Below are 20408 nucleotides of genomic sequence, written 5' to 3' on the forward strand. Positions count from 1 at the left end.
GCATGGCAATTTCTTTTGCCATACCGTATTTGCCGGCGTATAAGACGACCCCCTATTTTTCAAGGGAAAACATAGGTTTTGGGCAATACTCGTGGTATAAGACTACCCCCCTTCTGAGGCAACACCATTTTAAAAAAACATTAGAACGATTAAAAAATACAAAGCAAGAATGCCAACTACTCATCCGCCATGCTGTGTTATGTCATAAAGTAAATGAAACAATAATAACACAAACAGATCTATTGAATGCCACAACTCTGGAAAGTACAATTTTTCACTAACCAAACCTATACCACTTTTGGGTTACATTCTATGGGAATTGTCCACCAAAATGCATTTAATAACCCCCCTGTCATATGTCCCAGATTTACCTGTCCCTCTTGGGTGCCTGAGACCTCAAAGGCAAATAGCAGGATGTATAGTAGTAGGAGATCAGTGAATGGATTTACCCAGGGAAGTATGGTGAGTGGTGTATTATTTTAATGAATACAACGCCTGCTTGGATTGGCAGAGGCTGTAGCATCATCAGCCCTTGCCTCTCTCTCTCTCTCTCTCAAAGCCAATCCGAGCAGGCTACTCTATGTAGCCTGCTCGGATTGGCAGTGGTTGTTACTCCAATCCAAGCAGGCTCTGTATTCATTAATAGAATACATCGCTCGCCAGGATTGGCTCAACGGTGTATACTGTTTGTTGCTGAAGCCACATACAGTATTAGCAGACATTTGGGGGCTGACATCCATCGGGCAGCATTGTATACCTGTATACCCGGCGTATAAGACGACCCCCAATTTTTGGGCATTTTTTTTAAGTGTAAAAGGTAGTCTTATACGCCAGCAAATACAGTAATTTTTTTGGAGGAAAATAAATAAAATAAAAAACCACACACACGCCACACAAGGAAGAAGATTCTACTCCCCCCAACTATGGAAAATACCACATGGGAGACACTTTTTTCACAGCCCAACCACAAAAATACAAGGGGCACCTTTCGACTTTCTAAGGGCCTAAACTATGCATCCAATTTCCTGGCTACCTGTAACATTTTTAGATAGACAGTAGAAACCTAGTTGTACATCCTCCCAGAACAAGGAGGATCCCACCTAGATATAGATATCTAGATATATCTAACACACACACACGGTGGGAGGTCGATACTTAATGACTTAAAAGGCCAAGTCCACCTTTTGCACCAATGCATATTTAGAGTGCAAAGTGAAACATTGTGCAAATGCCTTTCCCTCAATCCTCACATGACCTCCAGTGACAGTAGGTTCTTCGCCCCCAAAGCCACAGTTTAAAATATAGTAACTATGCCGAGCTCCACCTGCACTATTGTCTGGGATCTGTGAACGAATAACCCTTGATGAAGTCACATGAGAAGTACTGTAAAACTAAGGGAGGAGCCCGATGAACATCACTTACAGTCGAGACCGGAAGTCCTTGATACATGAGAAAACCATTGACTTTTTACATGCAAGTTGCTATATTTTTAATAAAGTTTTGAATTACTTCACATGGAGACCCATTTTCATTACATGTGAGCCTTAGTGGTGAAAATTGGATGAAGTGGGAGGTGATAGCTGCGTTTTAAAAATGGTAAAGTCAGTTTGCACCAGTGAACATCGCGGCCCAAACTAACAGGGGATTACAAGGAGAAAGCCTAATGCTGTGGATTTTTGAGAGATTCATCATTGGTGTGACTAGACCCATAGGGGTCTTTGAGGTGAGAGGCTGCGGCACACATGGATGGTGAAGCACTATCAAGGAATTCGCTAACTGGGTCTGCGCATTGTAGGAACTGTCTGTGCACTTTAGATTGATTGCACCCAAGCACTTTATGGACTGTCACAAGTTATCACACTAAGTTTTATTATAATATTATTGCTCTAGTATTTTGCTTACATTTATGCATTTTCACTGAAGGTTCAGATCCATTTCTTGATTAACCAGTTGACGACCGCCAAATGAAAGCCAGACGGCGCATCTCTTGTGGCGGGAGGGCATCGCGACGTCCTCCCGTTTAAACAGTGAATGCGCACGATCGTATCCCTGTTCCTTTGGAGGCGGCGTATCACGGAAACACCATTGGGTATGGCTGTATACCACATGATCAGCTGTGATGAAGTCACGGCCGAGCAGATATTACACCCCTACTGCACAGCGCGTGTATGTCGGTGATGGCATGTTCCTAGGAACACTGCTCGTCACCGACGCTGGTTAACAGCCATTAGCCGGCTGTTCACCCACGTGATCGGCTGTGATGCTTTCACAGCCGATTACTAAATGTAAACAAACCATGGTAACGAGATGTTACCGGGTTCTCCTCCTCACACACAGATCGCGTGTGAGGAGGAGATTGTGGTAAAATCTCGTTACCGCTTACAGTGTACACAAATCACACTGATTGCGCCTGTCATAGCCCATCAGAGTAGCTGAGGACCCGTCACAGCCCATCTGAGTACCCAAATACCAGTCACCAGGCCATCAGAGTACCTATTTGCAGCCCATGCCTCATAGAAAATATGTTGGGGCGTTTGCTTTCCAAAATGGGGTAATTTTATGGGCAATTCCATTGTCCTGGTACTCCTGGGCCTTCAAAAAATGTAATATGTGGCTGTGAAATGAGGTGTCATTTTTGTTCGTAGAACGCCTAAAAGGTGCCACTTCAATGTTGGTGCTCTGCATGTGGCCATGCTGTGTAAAAGTCCCACACATGTGGTATCGCCATACTTGGGAAGAGTAGCAGAATGGATTTTGGGGTGTAATTTGTTGTATGCATATGCTGTGTGCGTGAGAAATAACCTGATATATCTCAACCTCTATCTCCCCTTCATTTTGCAAAGAATTGTGGGAAGCAATTTACAACTTAAAAAATAAAAAAACTCACCATTCTACTTAATACCTTGGAATGTCTACTATTTGTACTTTCCTGAATTGTTCATGTCTCAAGAAATTAGATACACTTGATGTACTGAAGGACTGATCAGATGTGATTTTCAGTAATTGTAAAAGTTTGAGTCTACAAACTATGGTGCCAAAGACCAAATATACATCAAATTTGGGTCATTTTTACCAAAGATGTGTAGCAGTATATAAATTTTGGCCAAAATCTATGAAGAAAAATTAATTAGCAATATTATAATGACAAAGAAAAAAGGCATTTTTTTTTTTTAATAGCACTACTGATTAAACACTAAAAGAAAGCTCTATTTGTGTGGAAAAATAGGATTTATGTACTCACCATGAAATCCTTTTCTCTAATTCACTGACCGACAAAGCTCCTCTCTAACAAAATGGGTTGTCATCTCTACCACTGGAGATTACTAGGCAAAGTTCTAACACAACACTTCAGAACTTTAAGTTCTGCCCAGGGGGCGGTCCCTAGGCTACAACCCCGACAGCCTGCCCTAGCAGACTCATCAACAAGCAGTATAACGTAAAGAGAAAAAAAAAAAAAAAAAAGAGGGGCAGGTGCTGTGACGGTGGGTGAATTAGAGAAAAAGGATTTTACGGTGAGTACAAAAATCCTATTCTCTTATATTCACCGACCGACACAGCTCCTCTGTAACAATATGGGGCGTCTCCAAGCAGTGCCAAACGAGGAGTGGAAAAACAGCATAAAAAAAAAAAAAATAAATAAAAAAAAAAAAAAAAACTTCATCCACCATGGCAAGTGGGAACTAGTGAAACTAAACCCACAAAAAAACAGCAGTGTCTGGAAAAACACCATATAACCGGGTATCCTCAACAGCTGTGATCCCCCAGACCGCAACCATTGCAGAAGTAATGCAACAGTGCATTAACGCAACAGTACTGTATACAATAGTTAACAATACAAAGGCTTTGTATTAACTATTGTATTATATACTTTACTCTAGAATATCAGTGGTCAGGCAATATGGGTCAAGCAACACTAGGTTTTATTCAAACAATTGCTGTACCTATGTGACCGTTTTATGTGTATGACATTTTTGATAAATAAAATATTTCTAATACTTTTTAGATTGAACACTCATGTGCCGTATAAAGTCCACCCAATATTAGTCTTTTTTCCTTATGTAACCCATATCGGGATGTTGGCACATTAATACTGGTGTGTTCGTAGTGTCACCCTACGATACATACCATCTCCTCATTCTCATTACGGCGGTTTTTGAAGCTCCAACACCAGGTTCAAATCCCATGGGGGTAACAGTGGACGCACCGGAGGGACTACGTATTGTACTCCCTGAACGAAAGGTGCCCACTAAAGAGTGCGATGCCAGGGGTCGTTAAAAAAAAAAAAAAAAAGACAGCCAAGGCTGGTTCTCAATGCCAATCTCTGGTCTACTCTTTGCTGGAGAAACAGCAGGATCCTCGCTATGGAAAAGGAACTCTGATGCCATCCTTCCTCCTCACACATGGAGATGTAGGCCTTCCAGGTACAATGGTTTATCTTCCGAAAAGATTTCCACACCTTCAACATAGTTGGAATCACCAAGTCCGACAGACCCTGGTTCCTCAACACCTGGCTCTTAATAGCCATGCCGTTAAAGCCAGCGATGGTAAAGCAGGATGAAAGATTGGACCTTGACAGGAGGGCCTCTCGCAACGGCAGTCGCCAGGGAGCGTCTGCCACTAGACGCACCAGATCTGTGTACCAGGGATGCTGAGGCCAATCTGGGGACACCAGTATTACTGGGATCCCCTTGGCTTCCACTTGGCAAAGCAGGCGTGGCAACAATTTCAGTTGAGGAAAGGCATAGATCAGCTGGTACCGATCCCACGGAGCCACCAGCGCGTCTGACACATTTGCCCACAGATCTCTTGTACCGGACACGAATCTGGGCACCTTCCGATTGAGATGGTAGGCCAGTAAATACACATCTGGTGTGCCCCACTTCAGGCACAGCAGCCTGAATGTCTCTGGATGCAATACCCATTCTCCTGGGTCCAACATCTGTCGACTCAGATAATCCACCTGCCAGTTTTCCCATTCCCAGGATGTAAATGGCCGACAAGGCCGGTATGTGTCGCTCTGCCCACCGAAGTATGTGAGCAACCTCCCGAGCAGCGGCTGAGCTTTTTGTTCCCCCTTGGTGATTTATGTATGCCACTGCCGTGGCGTTGTCTGACTGTATCCTGATCGGACGCCCCTGAAGACTCACCGACCATGTGTAGAGACACAGCCTGATCACTCTCAATTCGAGCAGATTGATTGGTCAAAAGAATCCGATTTGCCAGAGACCCAGATTCGACTAAACCCCCACTCCACCCCAGCCGGATAGACTGGCATCCGTAGTGATCACCGCCCATTTCAGAGGAAGGAACGATTTTCCAGACCGAATCACCAGGGACCTCAACGATTGGTTGGCTCACCTGGATCTGTCGATCTAGGGACAACTGAGACTTGTCCCATTTTAACAAGATCTCCATCTGCAGTACTCTGGTATGGAATTGGGCGTAAGGTACTGCCTTTAAAAAGGAGGCTACCATGAGTCCCAGTACTCCAGGGCTCGGCAAACCCCAGGTCGCCAATGCGACCAGAATTCGCAACCTGGCACCTAAGCTGCCACCAGCTCACTCACTATTGATGCTCCAGACATGCAGCACATTAACACTGACTGCCGTCCTCCTCCACACGGCGGCGCCACGCTAAGTGTGAAACTGACAAGCGACGGAGAGAGGAGGATCTGTCAGATTTCAGCTTGATGTCGGGGTGGACCCAGCAGCTATCAAACACCGATCTGGGCGGGCCGCTACGTGTATGTGGCCCCACCCCTTTTCTTAAGCAGCCCAAGCGTTGGCTGGTGTTTGATAGCTGCCGAGTCCCGCCCACCCGACCGGGCCCCGCTCACCCAGACATCAAGCTCAAATCTGACATAACCGCCTCTGATACTTGTCAGTTTCACTGCCCGGCTGGGTCCTGCCCATTCTGACATTAAGCTCAATTCTGACAGCTCCTCTGTTACATTTCAGTAACAGAGCGCTCCGTGTGAAACCTGCCAGTGCTATCTGCCAGCGCCACCGCCGATCAGTGCCACCTGCCACCGCCGATCAGTGCCACCTGCCACCGCCGATCAGTGCCACCTGCCACCGCCGATCAGTGCCACCTGCCACCAACGCCACCTGCCACCGCCGATCAGTGCCACCTGCCACCGCCACCAACCAGTGCCACGTGTCACCGTCAGTCAGTGCCAGTGTCACCGTCAGTCAGTGCCACCACCAACCAGTGCCATCTGCCAGTGACTAATGCCACCGCCAACCAGGGTCACCTGCCATCACCAAACCAGTGCCACCTGCCAATCAGTGCCACATGTCCCCTGCCAGTGCCAAACCAGTGTCACCTGCCAGTGCCAGCTGGCAGTTTCACGTGCCTGCCAGTGGCAACCAGTTCCAGCCTTACTCTTTCTGGTCAGCCCATAACCCTGATATAACAGCGTTTCAATGGAGTTATTGACTGGGTGCTCCATTGTGAGTTAGGGATGAAAATTAGTGGCCTTACCCCGGAAGCTGACAATCCATACCACTAAAAAAATAAAAAAAAAAAAATAAAAAAAAACTGGCTCCTAAATTCAAAGCAAATTTGTCAACCCCTGCAGTACTCGCATGCAAAACCGGAGCGATGACCCCTTGCAGTTCATCAGCAGATTTACCACGGACCTGAGAGTCTGCAATTTGTCTGAAGGGAGAAACACTTGCTTCCCTGGAGTCCAAAAGTAAAGCTAGGTACTCCAGACGCTGGGTCGGCACAATCACTGACTTCTTTAGGTTCAACAGCCACCCAAACTCTTGCAGGGTCTGCATGGTGATCGCCATATCCTCCTCTAATTCTGAGGCAGAAGACGCTCTCAGGAGGAGATAGTCCAGGTAGCCCACGATCGCGATTCCACGTTGTCTCACCAACACCAATACTGGAGACTGTACCTTGGGAAAGACTCGGAAGGGGGGGGGGGGGGGGGGGCTGAAGCCAGACCAAAAGGAAGAGCCACAAACTGGTAATGGGCTTCCCAGAGCGCAAAACGCAGAAACTTTTGATGCCGAAGGCATATGGGTATGTGCAGGTACGCATCTTGGATGTCCAAGGACGCCAGGGAGTCCCCTTGATGGAGTACAGTGACTACTGAGCGAACTGATTCCATTCTGAACCTCTGCACTTTTACAAAGTGATTGAGGGCTTTCAAGTCCAAGAACGGACGTACCCCTTCCTTCTTGAAGCAGACTTCAGTAGCCCGGTCATATGTGTGCCCTGGAGCATAAAAGCTCACCGACCACCTCTGGAGCTGAGGTTTCGCCGTGGTGGGCCTAGCGTGGAGCTGCGACCTGCACACGCACGAAGGCTAGGCTGGGGAGACTACAAGGATAAGGGCATCCAGCCTGTCACCCAGCCTGTCACCCAGCCGGCTGTTGATAGCAGATCGCAGGATCTATCGTCTTACGTAAAAAGCCAAGCTTGTGCAGGAGAAAAAAAAAAAAAAAAAAAAATTTAAAATTAAAAAGGACCAATGGGCCCATCAGGGTTCCTAGGTCCTTCTTCACTAGGCAAAATAAAACTGAGGCTGCAATAGCATGCTGAGAGGTTTTTACCTAAGGGACCACCCCCCTTGGGCAGAACTAGAAAGTTCTAGTTTTATTATCACATGTTAACATAGTCTTCTCCTGAAGGTGGCATAACAACCCAATGGTTTAAAGAGAAGCCAGTCAGTGAAGATGAGACTTTTTATTGCTGGAAAGAGTTTTTAACTTTTAAACATCACATCTAAAAAAAGAGGCCCAGTTCTTAAGTGGTTAAGTACTATGCTGTGACTAACATGTTCATGTATTCTAGCCAAAAGGTACTCTTCTACAACTGGTGTGGGGGAAGTGATGTGCCTCAGTTTTAAGATCTGGAGGAAGGTGGAGCTCCCTGCGGTCCAGTGGGAGGAGTCAGGATCTCTCAGGTGCTGTCCTGAAAGACTTATGGAACACAAGTTATCAAGTTTTCTTCCCCATTCTGATGCTCGTTTTGAACTTCAGAAAGTAGTCTTCACCTCATCTAGATGCCTAAATGTGTTTCATTTGTGTTACAAAGCAATTTAACTGATGTACCTAATATAATGGCCAGCTAGTGTATATACACGTGATCCTGCACCCTGTAGCAGTAAAACTGCTATAGAGTGGTCGGCAAGTAGTTAAAGATGCTAAGCAACCCTTTACAGATTTAATATTGCACTTTAATTACCTTGTGAATTTTGTAGATTATGTCAGGCTGGGTGATGCTTAAAAGATCATTATTTCCTTTTAAGGATTTTCCATGGTCTGCAAATTCTTGCCCTCTAAAGGAATCTTCTGAGAGAGATTGCTGTTGGATCATGGTGCCCATCCCACCGTCCAACACCAAGATTCGTTCACGGAGAACAGATTCCAGTTCCTCGTGGAGAGGACTCTGTGTGACAGCTACAATAAAGACAATGATATATTGATCATTTTTGCAAAGAGACAATAAAAATAAACAGAGTAATAAATGGGCAAAGATAAATAACTTTACGAGACTGAATTAAAATGCTTCACTTTTTTTCTATTTTCTTTAGAAAGCTGTGCATAGCCATCTAGCTCTAAGCTTCACCTTTCCTCTAGGAGTATGCATGTTATAGTAGAAGGGTGGAACAGAATTTAACATGCTAATTAAAGCCAATCAGCAGTCTGCACAACCTAGGGTGACAATATCTCTTGAGCCTCTGCTCGTGCAGTAACAGGGAAGGATCAACTGGAGAGAGCTAAAAGCGAACAAAAGCCTACAGAGATGAAAATAATTTGAGAACTAATCTACCAAAAATACTTTTGGAAAGATTAAACATGATTAGAGTTGAGCGGACACCTGGATGTTCAGGTTCGGCTGAACTTCAGAAAAAAAAAAAGTTTGTGACCGAACTTGACCCCAAACCCCATTGAAGTCAATGGGGACATGAACTTTTGAGGACTAAAATGGCTCTAAAAAAAGAAATGGAAAGGGCTAGATGGCTGCAAATGGCAACAAAATGTTGTTAAAGCGGAGTTACACCCTAAAGTGGAACTTCTGCTCATCGGAACCCTCCCCCCCTCCGGTGTCACAGTTGGCACCTTTCAGGGGGGGAGGGTGCAGATACCTGTCTAAGACAGGTATTTGCACCCACTTCCGGGCATAGACTCCCACGGGAGTCTATGCCGTTTCCTGTCCCATCGCACTGTCTGCTGGGACACACACGGGTCCCAGAGAAAGCGCGGACCACTCCTAGTGCGCTGCGCAACAGGGAACCGGGAAGTGAAGCCGCAACGCTTCACTTCACTTCCTGATTCCCTCACCTAAAACAGCGGCGGCAGCTGAGAACCGGGCGATCGATCGGTCTCGGCTGCCGACATCGCTGGACCCTGGGACAGGTGAGTGTCTATTAAAAGTCAGCAGCTGTAGTATTTATAGCTGCTGGCTTTTATTTTATTTTTGCAGATGGAATCCCTCTTTAAGAGCATGGCAAGTTCTCTGCAAACAAATGTGGATAGGGAAATTACATACATACACATTTTTTTATTAGGGATGCACCGAAATTTCGGCCGCCGAAACATATCGGCCAAAAATGGCCCTTTCGGCAAAAAGCCGAAAGAGAATTTCCGCCGATACTGGTGCCGAAAATGGGGCGGGGCTTGGCCCCGCCCCCGCCCATCACGGGGGGGTGTCCTATCTTTAGCTCTCCTGCTCCCCTCCCTCCTCACCTATGCTGCAGTCAGCCTGTGGGGTCTCGCTCTAAAGTCCCCCTCTCCACAGCGGTGGCTGCATATGTCTCCTCAGCCGATGTGTAAATCGGCTGTGCAGGAGCTGGGCACGATGTTTACTGTGAAAGTGAAACCAAAGCAGAGGCGTCTAGCAGTGTGTGCTGTGCTCTCTGCCTCCCCCTAGAGTGCAGTACCCAGCATGGAGATTAATGAAGAGCTGCAGCTGCCAATTTTAACCACTTGCCGACCGCCGCACGACGATATACGTCGGCAGAATGGCACGGGCAGGCATATGGGCGTATATACAAGTCCCTGCCTGCCCGCGGGTGGGGGGCCCGATCGGGCCCCCCCCCAGTGCCTGCGGCGGTCGGCATTCCTTCGAGAGCGATCCGGGATGAGGGGGCGGCCATTCATTCATGGCCACCCCCTCGCGATCGCTCTCGACGAATGGAAATCCTTCGTGACATCACTTCCTCTCCTGTAATGTAAACACAGGAGAGGAAGTGATGTATTCTCTCCTCCGTGTCGGTATTTTTTTTTTCGGCACCGAGGAGAGAGGTTCGGTGAGTTGCACCAACACACCACACATACAGTAGAACATGCCAGGCACACTCACACCCCCCCTTTACCCCCCGATCACCCCCCCCCCCCCCCCAATTACCCCTACCCCCCCAGTCACAGTGACACCAATTGCTTTTTTTTTTTTTTTGCATTGGTGTCATTTGTGACTGTAATAACTGTTAGGGCAGTTAGGGTTAGCCCCCTTTAGTTATAAGGTACCCCCCTAAACCCCCCAATAAAGGTTTAACCCCGTGATCACCCCCCGTCGCCAGTGTCACTAAGGCTGGGTTCACATTGCAGCGGTTTGAGAACGGATGTGATTCGCACCGCACTGCAAATCACATCCGATCTCTGAGCGATTCGAGTTCAGCCATACAGATAGTATGGCTGAATTCGTGTCGCACCCGCCGCAAACTCGCACGGGACCCTTTTTTTGGTCCGCAGCAGAATCGGATCGCATGGGTGTTCACACCATGCGATCCGAGTTTGCAGATCGCACTGCGATATGCGAACTGATCTGGGGGTGTCATTAACATTTCACTGACACTTCTAATATATACCAAAAATGCTATATAAGTGTATATGAAAAAAGAAAAAAGAGAGAACTGCGCAATCCCTAATATTTCATATTAGGATATAAACCACCCCACAATGAAAAAGGTGCTCAATCTGACTTGAAAATCAAAAATCAAGTCTATTAACTACATGCAAAATATGAAATAACATGCATCATCACCCATTAGTGTAAACATAAACCTATTGGTATATAACGCAGAGTCTGCATGTACCCAGTACTCAAAAAGAGGCAAATAAAATTTAACAGTAAAAAATTTGTATAAATGAATATATTAGTAGTATAAAGTCCTTGTGAATTCAACTGAAAAATACCACGTGTCCAGGGGAATTGTCCAAATTCAGACCCTTTGTTGACGTGAAGCTAATTGAGGTGCACCACCAAACAGATAACAGTGGCCCCTTACCAGATGCCCCAGTAGGGAGCGCTTTATCATAAATCAGGTCAGGAAATACGTCAGTCTTGAATCATCCGAGACAGGAAACAAACCCTTTGGAGCAGGACTCAAGTGTATTCCAATGGAAAAGCAAAAAGGCCCACCATAGGAAGAAAAAAATATTGACCTCTCATAGGGTGGAGACCATCATCATCATCACCAGTTGGTCCAAAAAAATGTAAGCAGGCCGGTGCTTCTGGTGTTGTATTTCGGCACTCCCCAGGTGAACCCTTTATGGCCAACGAACGCTCTCCTCCCCATGTGTACCTCCATGGGGAGGAGAGCGTTCGTTGGCCATAAAGGGTTCACCTGGGGAGTGCCGAAATACAACACCAGAAGCACCGGCCTGCTTACATTTTTTTGGAACAACTGGTGATGATGATGATGAATGGATGGATGGAGATGACGACGACGACGACGACGACGACGACGACGGTGGTCTCCACCCTATGAGAGGCCAATATTTTTTCTTCCTATGGTGGACCTTTTTGCTTTTCCATTGGAATACACTTGAGTCCTGCTCCAAAGGGTTTGTTTCCTGTCTCGGATGATTCAAGACTGACGTATTTCCTGACCTGATTTATGATAAAGCGCTCCCTACTGGGGCATCTGGTAAGGGGCCACTGTTAAATGTTTGGTGGTGGTGCACCTCAATTTGCTTCACGTCAACAAATGGTCTGAATTTGGACAATTCCCCTGGACACCTGGTGTTTTTCAGTTGAATTCACAAGGACTTTATACTACTAATATATTAATTTATACTAATTTTTTACTGTGTTAAATTTTATTGGCAGGGTATTGCTGGGTATGGAGGGCTGGCTGCTTCCATCCAATCTCTCCCCTCCACTGTACAGATTAGTACAGAGAGGGGGAGAGAGGAACCGGCATCATGACATGACGCCGGTTTGTTTACAAGTGATCGCTGCGGAGCGAACACAGTGTAAACGGCCTGGGTGTAGAAAGATTGCCGCCGCTTCGGAGCTAGGCCGAAGCCGTGGCCTTTCCTAAGGCAGAGAAGGCGGATCGCGGCATGTGCCGATCCAAGCGGGGTGACCCATTCGGATCACGGATCGGTGACAATCCGTTGCAACTCTAGTGTGCACACATACTGCTCCACATGTTGGTGAAATGCTGCCTCCTGCCAAGACGTTCCATCTCAGCTGGTGGTTTTGGTTCTTGTGGCGTGCCGACAAAGCTTTTCCACATTTCTGCCATGCTAACCCTGCCTTCTGAATGAATGAAATACTTATATAGCGCACAATGCGAACTGAATCGCCTCTAAGGTGCTGGGGGCGCCCCGGCTACCTTAGCAACCTCTTCCTCCTCCTCTGCCTTCATCTAGTGCTTCCACCGTACCCCCACTGTCAGGTGGGAATGCCACCAGCAGCGCGTCTATCAGCGCGCACTTGTACTCGCACATCTTACGATCATGCTCCAGTGAGGGAATTAAGGACGGTACGTTGTCCTTATAACGGGGATCCAGCAGGGTGGCCACCCAGTAATCAGCACAAATTAGAATGTGGGCAACTCAGCGTGTGCCAGGCTGCCCAGAGGCAACGAAAAGCTGTCCTCTGTGGGATGGTCTATCGTTTGTCCTCTGTATCCCCCCAGCCATGCACTAGTAATGGCCATGAGCCAAAAATGCTATTTAAAAAAAAAAAAAATATATTTAATTTAGGGCAAAAGTATTTTTTTTGTTTGAATAGCACAACAGAAGAAACCTATATAAATGGTGTAATGCACACCTCCACATGTGCAGAATATCATGTATGATGTACGTCCCTGCAGTGCGTTTTGATTTTTGCGCATGTGATTTTTCTGTGATTTGAGAGTTTTTTTGGCCAATTTGTTGTTGGGCAGATTAAAAAACACAATTTGCTGCAAAACCCATTACATGCTTTTCTGCAGCTTCTCCATTGATGTATGTTATTGAACCAAAAAAGCCCCCTTTTGCTTTAAAGTCCCTGACCCTTTCCAAATACACAGCGGCTGAAAAAAGCATAGATTTGAACGTGTCCCATAGGAAACCATGTAAATGAACTGTAGTGTGTTTCTGCAAAAAGCACTAAAATAAAAAAATAAAAATAAAATAAAAAACCCGGTGTGAACAAGGTCTAAGATGATTAGTAACATGATGGGGTAAAAAAAAAAAAAAATACTAAAAGTAGCCCTTTATACTACAACAAAGAGCAGACAACTACTGTAAGGGGTTCATTTTTTTAACTGTAGAACTGTGAAAGTGGTATTTACAGTAACAATCTGCTATTTTTGTACTATAAAGAGCTCATTTTAGTTTCTTTTAATCCCATTACGTTACTGGCCGATTAATCAATTAAAATAGTAATCGATTAATCGACAACTAATCGATTATGAAATTAATCAATTAGTTGTTTCAGCCCTAAACGATTGTGCAGCTCTAATACACACACACACCATTAAATAGTTCACCTTAACCATTAGACACCAGGTGACACAGATATACTGCAGCAGGTCAGCTCACCAGCACAACTCAATCCAGACTATGCAAGGATAGCGGGCACGATGTCTTCTGGTGTCCCACAATCGTGGTAACGAGAGGGGTGAACTGCCTATAAATAAGGAGATTCCCCGTTCTGCCTATTGAGATGACAGATCTACTGTTCCCAGTGAGCCCAACCCCCTACAGTTAGAACACACCGAACCGTTTGACTTCCCCCTAGTGTTAACCCCTTGCCTGCCAGTGTCATTTTTTCATTGATCAGTGCATTTTTAATGGCACTGATCAAGGTAATATCACTAGTACCCAAAAAGGGCAATTTGGGGTCAGATTTGTCTGCGCAGCCTCACGGACAAAACAAAAATAAAGGGGGGCTGGAGAGGACCCGTGAAGAGGAGGATCAGGGCTGTTCTGTGCAAAACCATTGCACGAATGGGCAAGTAGGACGGGTTTTTTTTTTTTTATTAAAATACTGTACCCAAACCTAGCTGTGCATTACCGATGTTATAGCAGCGCTTTATGGCCGCTGGCAGGACGCTTTTAACTCCCGCTAGCAGCCGAGGAAAGGGTTAAACGTACTGCTGCACTTTGCAGGTGCTTTGGCAGCGCTGCCCATTGATTTCATGGCAGGGGCGGTTTAGGAACGCTGTATACACCACTCCAAAAATTCTGCTTGCAGGACTTTCCTCCCTGTGCTGCAAGCGCACCACTCAGCCTTTCAAACTAGGAGGCATGAGAAGCGCTTACAGGCCGAATGCCTGAAAAGCGCCCCAGTGTGAAAGGGGTCTAATTGCTGCTCTTGTGCACATCGCTTGATCAGATTCTGCACACTGTTAAGGGTACAGGGGATGACAGGATTGTATAGGAAATGGGGGGTGGGGAAGGAATAGGGATGACATCAGTGATGGTGGAGGGATAGGGATGACAGTATGACATCAGGGGGAAAAAAATAAAAAGGGGGGGGAGGGGGGGGGGAAGACTCTGGGGACTAAATGGAAGTTTCACTATAGAGGACAGGGAGTTGTCAGTCTCAGTCTCCCCTGCACACAGGCGTGCTCTATACACATAGCACCATTTTCATTTCAGAAAACAGACACCAGATCTCTCCCTCTCTGATTGGAATGTTACACACTGCCTCCGCTTCCGTGTTTTAGCTGGGGACATGCTGTCATGGAAACCAAGACACGTGAAGAGCTCTAGATTGAAGGGGTGCACACTCAAGCTGCTAGCATACCCACATGTCCAAGAGAGGGAGGGGCTGATGTGGGGGTATGAAGGTAGCATGTACTACCTATTTTTACTTTCCCATATTTTTTCCCTTTAAGGCTTTAGAACCACTTTAGACACTTGAGCTCTGGAAGATTTACCCCCCTTCGTGACCAGCTGCATGGTTGTGGGATGCTATACCCAAATACAATGTCCCCCCCCCACCTTACAAAGAGAGCTTTCATTTGGTGGTATTTGATAAACAATGCATTAAATTTTGAGCAAAAAATAAATAAAACCCCTAATAAGCATATATTGATTGGTTTGCACAAATGTTAAAGCGTCTACAAACTAAGGAATATAAGGAATTTTTCACTAGTAATGGCTGCGATCAGCGACTAGCAGGACTGCGATATTGCGCTGGACAAATCAGACACTGACACTGAGGACCAGTCACAGTAATCAGCGCTAAAAATATGCACAGTCACTGTACAGACACTGGCTGGGAAGGGGGTAACATCATGGGCAAACGATTAAATGTGTGCCCAGCTAGAGATGGTGTACTGTGGGAGGTACTTTTACTAAGGGAAGGTTCTGCTGCACATACCTACCAACTTTGAGGTGGGAACGAGGGACACCCATTTGCAAATATATGTAGGCATAGGGCACACACGCCCTTAAAAAAAATAAAAAAAAAATAAAAAAAAAATGTTAAAGCGCAAATCCACAAGTGGGGCAAGAGATATATATATATATATATATATATATATATATATATATATATATATCTCTATCTATCTCGCCCCACTTGTGGATTTGGGCTTTAACATTTTTGTGCATTTTTTTTTTTTTTTTTTTTTTTTTTTATTAAAAACCCACCCCAAAATTATTCCTTTATATTGGCTTTTGACATTTACAAATACAGCAAATTAAAAACCAGGATGAAAAGATGTTGCACTAGGAAACACTTTTGAAAGAGAATACATTCATTTTGTACACACACAGATCAGGACAAAATGTGGGACAAATGAGGAGGAAAGAGGGACTTTGTTCCAGATCAGGAACAGTTGGGAGATATGGTTAAACTGTCACCTTGCTGGCCTTGCCAGTGAAAGTCCAGCCATGTGCTATCCTTATCAAGCAATGGAACAAAGGTAAGTAAGGAATACTACTTACAGAACTGATTACTTTGCTGCTATGAATTAGAAATTCAGTTTGACAAAAAAAAAAAAAAAAGAGAAGTATAATGTAAAAAAAATTTGAACCATAAAAATGCAGTTAACATTGTTACCTTCTGAACTATTCATGTATACAGTGCCTTTTAGCAGCTGAAAGCACATTGTTACCCCACACATTTCCCGACAGCTAAAACAAGAGCAGATACACGAATCTTACAAAACACTTTTGCAAATAACGACGGCACATATTTAAAGCGACGCACAATCTTATGGTGCAAGAGAACAATTTACAGACACAACCAAATTACCAGTATCGCCAGATTGATGAATGGTAGGCGGCATTGCGAACAGCAAACTTGCACCCGCAGTTTGGCAAAAAAAAAAAAAACTTAAACCGTTGTCTAATCACTGAAGTAAGCTATATAGGCTACGCTGAACACGGTGACAGCTCACTTGGCCTTTCCGTAACTGCGTTCTCAGCGTGCTTAAATGCCGCGCGCATGCTCAATACATTAGGCCAATGGCAATCGAACGGTGGGTGGAGTTTACTTTCCAAGCGCGCGTATAATATGACGGGGCGGGCGATTAGAGTAGCCGTGAAAGTGAGTTATACGCAGAAATAAATATATTGAGCCTCGTGCCCGCTGCTCTCTTATAAGAGCTTGTTAATACCAGCCAATGTAGAAATTCAAATGAGCGTAGCACACAATACATGTGTTGATATGCTGATGTACAGTTCTTCAAGCTGACAAAGCATATTCTGACTGCAGGATACGATGGGGTGACCATACATCCCCGATTTCCGGGGACAGTCCTAGATTGCGGACACTGTCCCCGGACCAAGCCTGTCCCTGGTTTTGTCCCTGGATTGGATTTGAACAGGGACTGGGGCAATTTCAAAGACAGTCAGTGCAGTGCCGCGATGGGCAGAGAGTCGCTGATCGGCGCCATTACCAGTAAAAATCTGGTCACCTTAGGATACAAGCTCGGTGCTCGTAGTTTGCTGCGCTATTTCTGTCATTTTAAATGTGAGTTTTTATGGTTTTATTATTAATAAATTGTTTTCAAAACGGGATCACGCTATGGGCATGTCTCTATTTACATTTTAAAACATCGTCACTGAGCCATATCGGAAGTGATTTTGGAGCAAGAGCAGACCCAGGATTACACACAGGTAGGGATGAGCCGAACACCCCCCGGGTTCGGTTCGCACCAGAACTTTCGAACGGACCCCAAATTCGAAAGAACTTTAGAACCCCATTGACGTCTATGGGACTCGAACGTTCGAAATTAAAAGTGCTAATTTTAACGGCTAATATGGAAGATACTGTCCTAAAAAGGGTTTGGGGACCTGGCTCTTGCCCCAGGGGACATGGGTCAATGCCTAAAATGTTTTTAAAAATGGCCGTTTTGGCGGGAGCACTGATTTTAATGATGATTAAAGTGAAAAAAAAGTGAAATATTCCTTTAAATATGGTGCCTGGGGGGTGTCTGTAGCATGCCTGTGAAGTGCCACGTGTTTTAGGGTTGCCACCCGCCCGGGATTCACCCGGACAGTACAGGTTTTAAATCCTGTGTCCGGGGATCAGTCCATCTTAGCCCCGGACACAGTGCTGAGGAGTCTCCTATTATTACTGTGTATTGGGGTTTCCCGTGCAGGTGTCTCCCTCCCTGCCTTCACTGCCCGGTGTTCTGGTCGAGTCTCCTGCACTGTGTCACTTAAGTTGTGACACATTGCAGGGCGGCTGTGAGGGGAGAGAGACTCGCCAGTAGCCAGTGCCTACTCCATGCAGATACACAGCCTCGGCTCTTCCCCTCTGCAAGCTGATCATGTGACCTTTCCAAAAAGCAAGAGGAACAGACACAGAGCCTGCTGAGCGAGCTAAGGGGACACAAACAGACTGCTGGGTAAGTGCAGAGCTGAGGGTCTTTACTTCCCTGCAGTTCAGTCCACAAGCTATCCAATGTGGGACTGTCATGCTTGTCTTTCCAGGGACATGGCTGCTGATTGAAGATTGCAGTCTAGTTCTCCCTGCAGCACAATCCTGGCATCATTACTTCATTGTGCAGTGCTTACTCAGTAGCCTTTAATATCTTTTCTTCTCTAGTTATGGGGTGCCTGTGGATTGCTTTGATTTTTTTTGTTGATTTTTTAGTAATTAAAAGTCCACTGCCCACTGACACCGCACTCTGCCCACTGACACCATCTACTGCCCACTGACACCGCACTCTGCCCACTGACACCGCACTTTGCCCACTGACACCATCTACTGCCCACTGACACCATCTACTGCCCACTGACAATGCACTCTGCCCACTGACACCATCTACTGTCCACTGACTACGCACTCTGCCCACTGACACCGCACTCTGCCCACTGACACCATCTACTGCCCACTGACACCATCTACTGCCCACTGACACCGCACTCTGCCCACTGACACCGCACTCTGCCCACTGACACCATCTACTGCCCACTGACACCATCTACTGCCCACTGACAACACTCTGCCCCACTGACACCTCACTCTGCCCCACTGACACCTCACTCTGCCCCACTGACAACATACTCTGCCCCACTGACACCGCACTCTGCCCCACTGACCCGCACTCTGCCCCACTGACCCGCACTCTGCCCACTGACAACGCGCTCTGCCCACTGACACCATCTACTGCCCACTGACACCGCACTCTGCCCACTGACACCATCTACTGCCCACTGACACTCTCTGCCCCACTGACACCTCACTCTGCCCACTGACACCTCACACTGCCCACTGACACCTCACACTGCCCCACTGACACCTCACACTGCCCCACTGACACCTCACTCTGCCCCACTGACTCCTCACTCTGCCCACTGACACCATCTACTGCCCACTGACAACGCATTCTGCCCAGTGACAACGCATTCTGCCCACTGACACCGCACTCTGCCCACTGACACCGCATTCTGCCCACTGACACCTCACTCTGCCCACTGACACCTCACTCTGCCCACTGACACCATCTACTGCCCCACTGACAACACATTCTGCCCCACTGACAACACACTCTGCCCCACTGACAATGCACTCTGCCCACTGACACGGCACTCTGCCCACTGACAATGCACTCTGCCCACTGACACCATCTACTGCCCACTGACACCATCTACTGCCCACTGACACCGCACTCTGCCCACTGACACCGCACTCTGCCCCACTGACACCGCACTCTGCCCACTGACACCTCACTCTGCCCACTGACACCTCACTCTGCCCACTGACACCATGTACTGCCCACTGACAACACTCTCTGCCCCACTGACAACACCCTCTGCCCCACTGACACCTCTTTCTGCCCACTGACACCATCCCCTGCCCACTGACACCTCTCTCTGCCCACTGACACTATCTACTGCCCACTGACAACACTCTCTGCCCCACTGACAATATACACTGCCCACTGATGCCGCACTCTGCCCACTGACACCTCACTCAGCCCACTGACCATGCACTCTGCCCACTGACACCGCACTCTGCCCACTGATAATGCACTCTGCCCACTAACACCATCTACTGCCCACTGACACCACACTCTGCCCCACTGACACCTCACTCTGCCCCACTGACACTGCACTCTGCCCACTGACACCATCTACTGCCCACTGACAACGCATTCTGCCCAGTGACACCGCACTCTGCCCACTGACACCGCACTCTGCCCACTGACACCGCACTCTGCCCACTGACACCGCACTCTGCCGACTGACACCATCTACTGCCGACTGACACCATCTACTGCCCACTGACACCTCACTCTGCCCCACTGACACCTCACTCTGCCCCACTGACAACATACTCTGCCCCACTGACACCGCACTCTGCCCCACTGACCCGCACTCTGCCCCACTGACCCGCACTCTGCCCACTGACACCGCACTCTGCCCACTGACAACGCGCTCTGCCCACTGACACCATCTACTGCCCACTGACACCGCACTCTGCCCACTGACACCATCTACTGCCCACTGACACCTCACTCTGCCCACTGACACCTCACACTGCCCACTGACACCTCACACTGCCTCACTGACACCTAACTCTGCCCCACTGACACCTCACTCTGCCCCACTGACTCCTCACTCTGCCCCACTGACTCCTCACTCTGCCCACTGACACCATCTACTGCCCACTGACAACGCATTCTGCCCAGTGACAACGCATTCTGCCCACTGACACCGCACTCTGCCCACTGACACCGCATTCTGCCCACTGACACCTCACTCTG

The 20408-nt window shown here is 47.1% G+C and overlaps 1 protein-coding gene across 3 annotated transcripts in view; it reads right to left on the minus strand.

Moving 5' to 3' along the window:
• The window catches only part of MTR (5-methyltetrahydrofolate-homocysteine methyltransferase), a 1186028-nt gene extending 1169407 nt beyond the window's left edge, over positions 1–16621 (minus strand). For 2 of the 3 annotated variants that reach the window (XM_077486511.1, XM_077486510.1), the window contains exons 1-2: positions 16445–16621; positions 8201–8415 (exon numbers count right to left, since the gene is read on the minus strand). In XM_077486511.1, the coding sequence (XP_077342637.1) occupies positions 8201–8415; positions 16445–16478 (249 nt within the window). In that variant the 5' untranslated portion in view covers positions 16479–16621. The remainder of the gene's footprint in view (positions 1–8200; positions 8416–16444) is intronic. The other variant, XM_077486509.1, reaches the window with a different exon arrangement.
• Positions 16622–20408: the final 3787 nt, after the last annotated feature.

This window comes from Lithobates pipiens, unplaced genomic scaffold, assembly GCF_037356315.1.
Source record: "Lithobates pipiens isolate NorthernLeopardFrog02 unplaced genomic scaffold, aLitPip1_a1.2 Scaffold_18, whole genome shotgun sequence".
Classification (NCBI taxonomy): domain Eukaryota; kingdom Metazoa; phylum Chordata; class Amphibia; order Anura; family Ranidae; genus Lithobates; species Lithobates pipiens.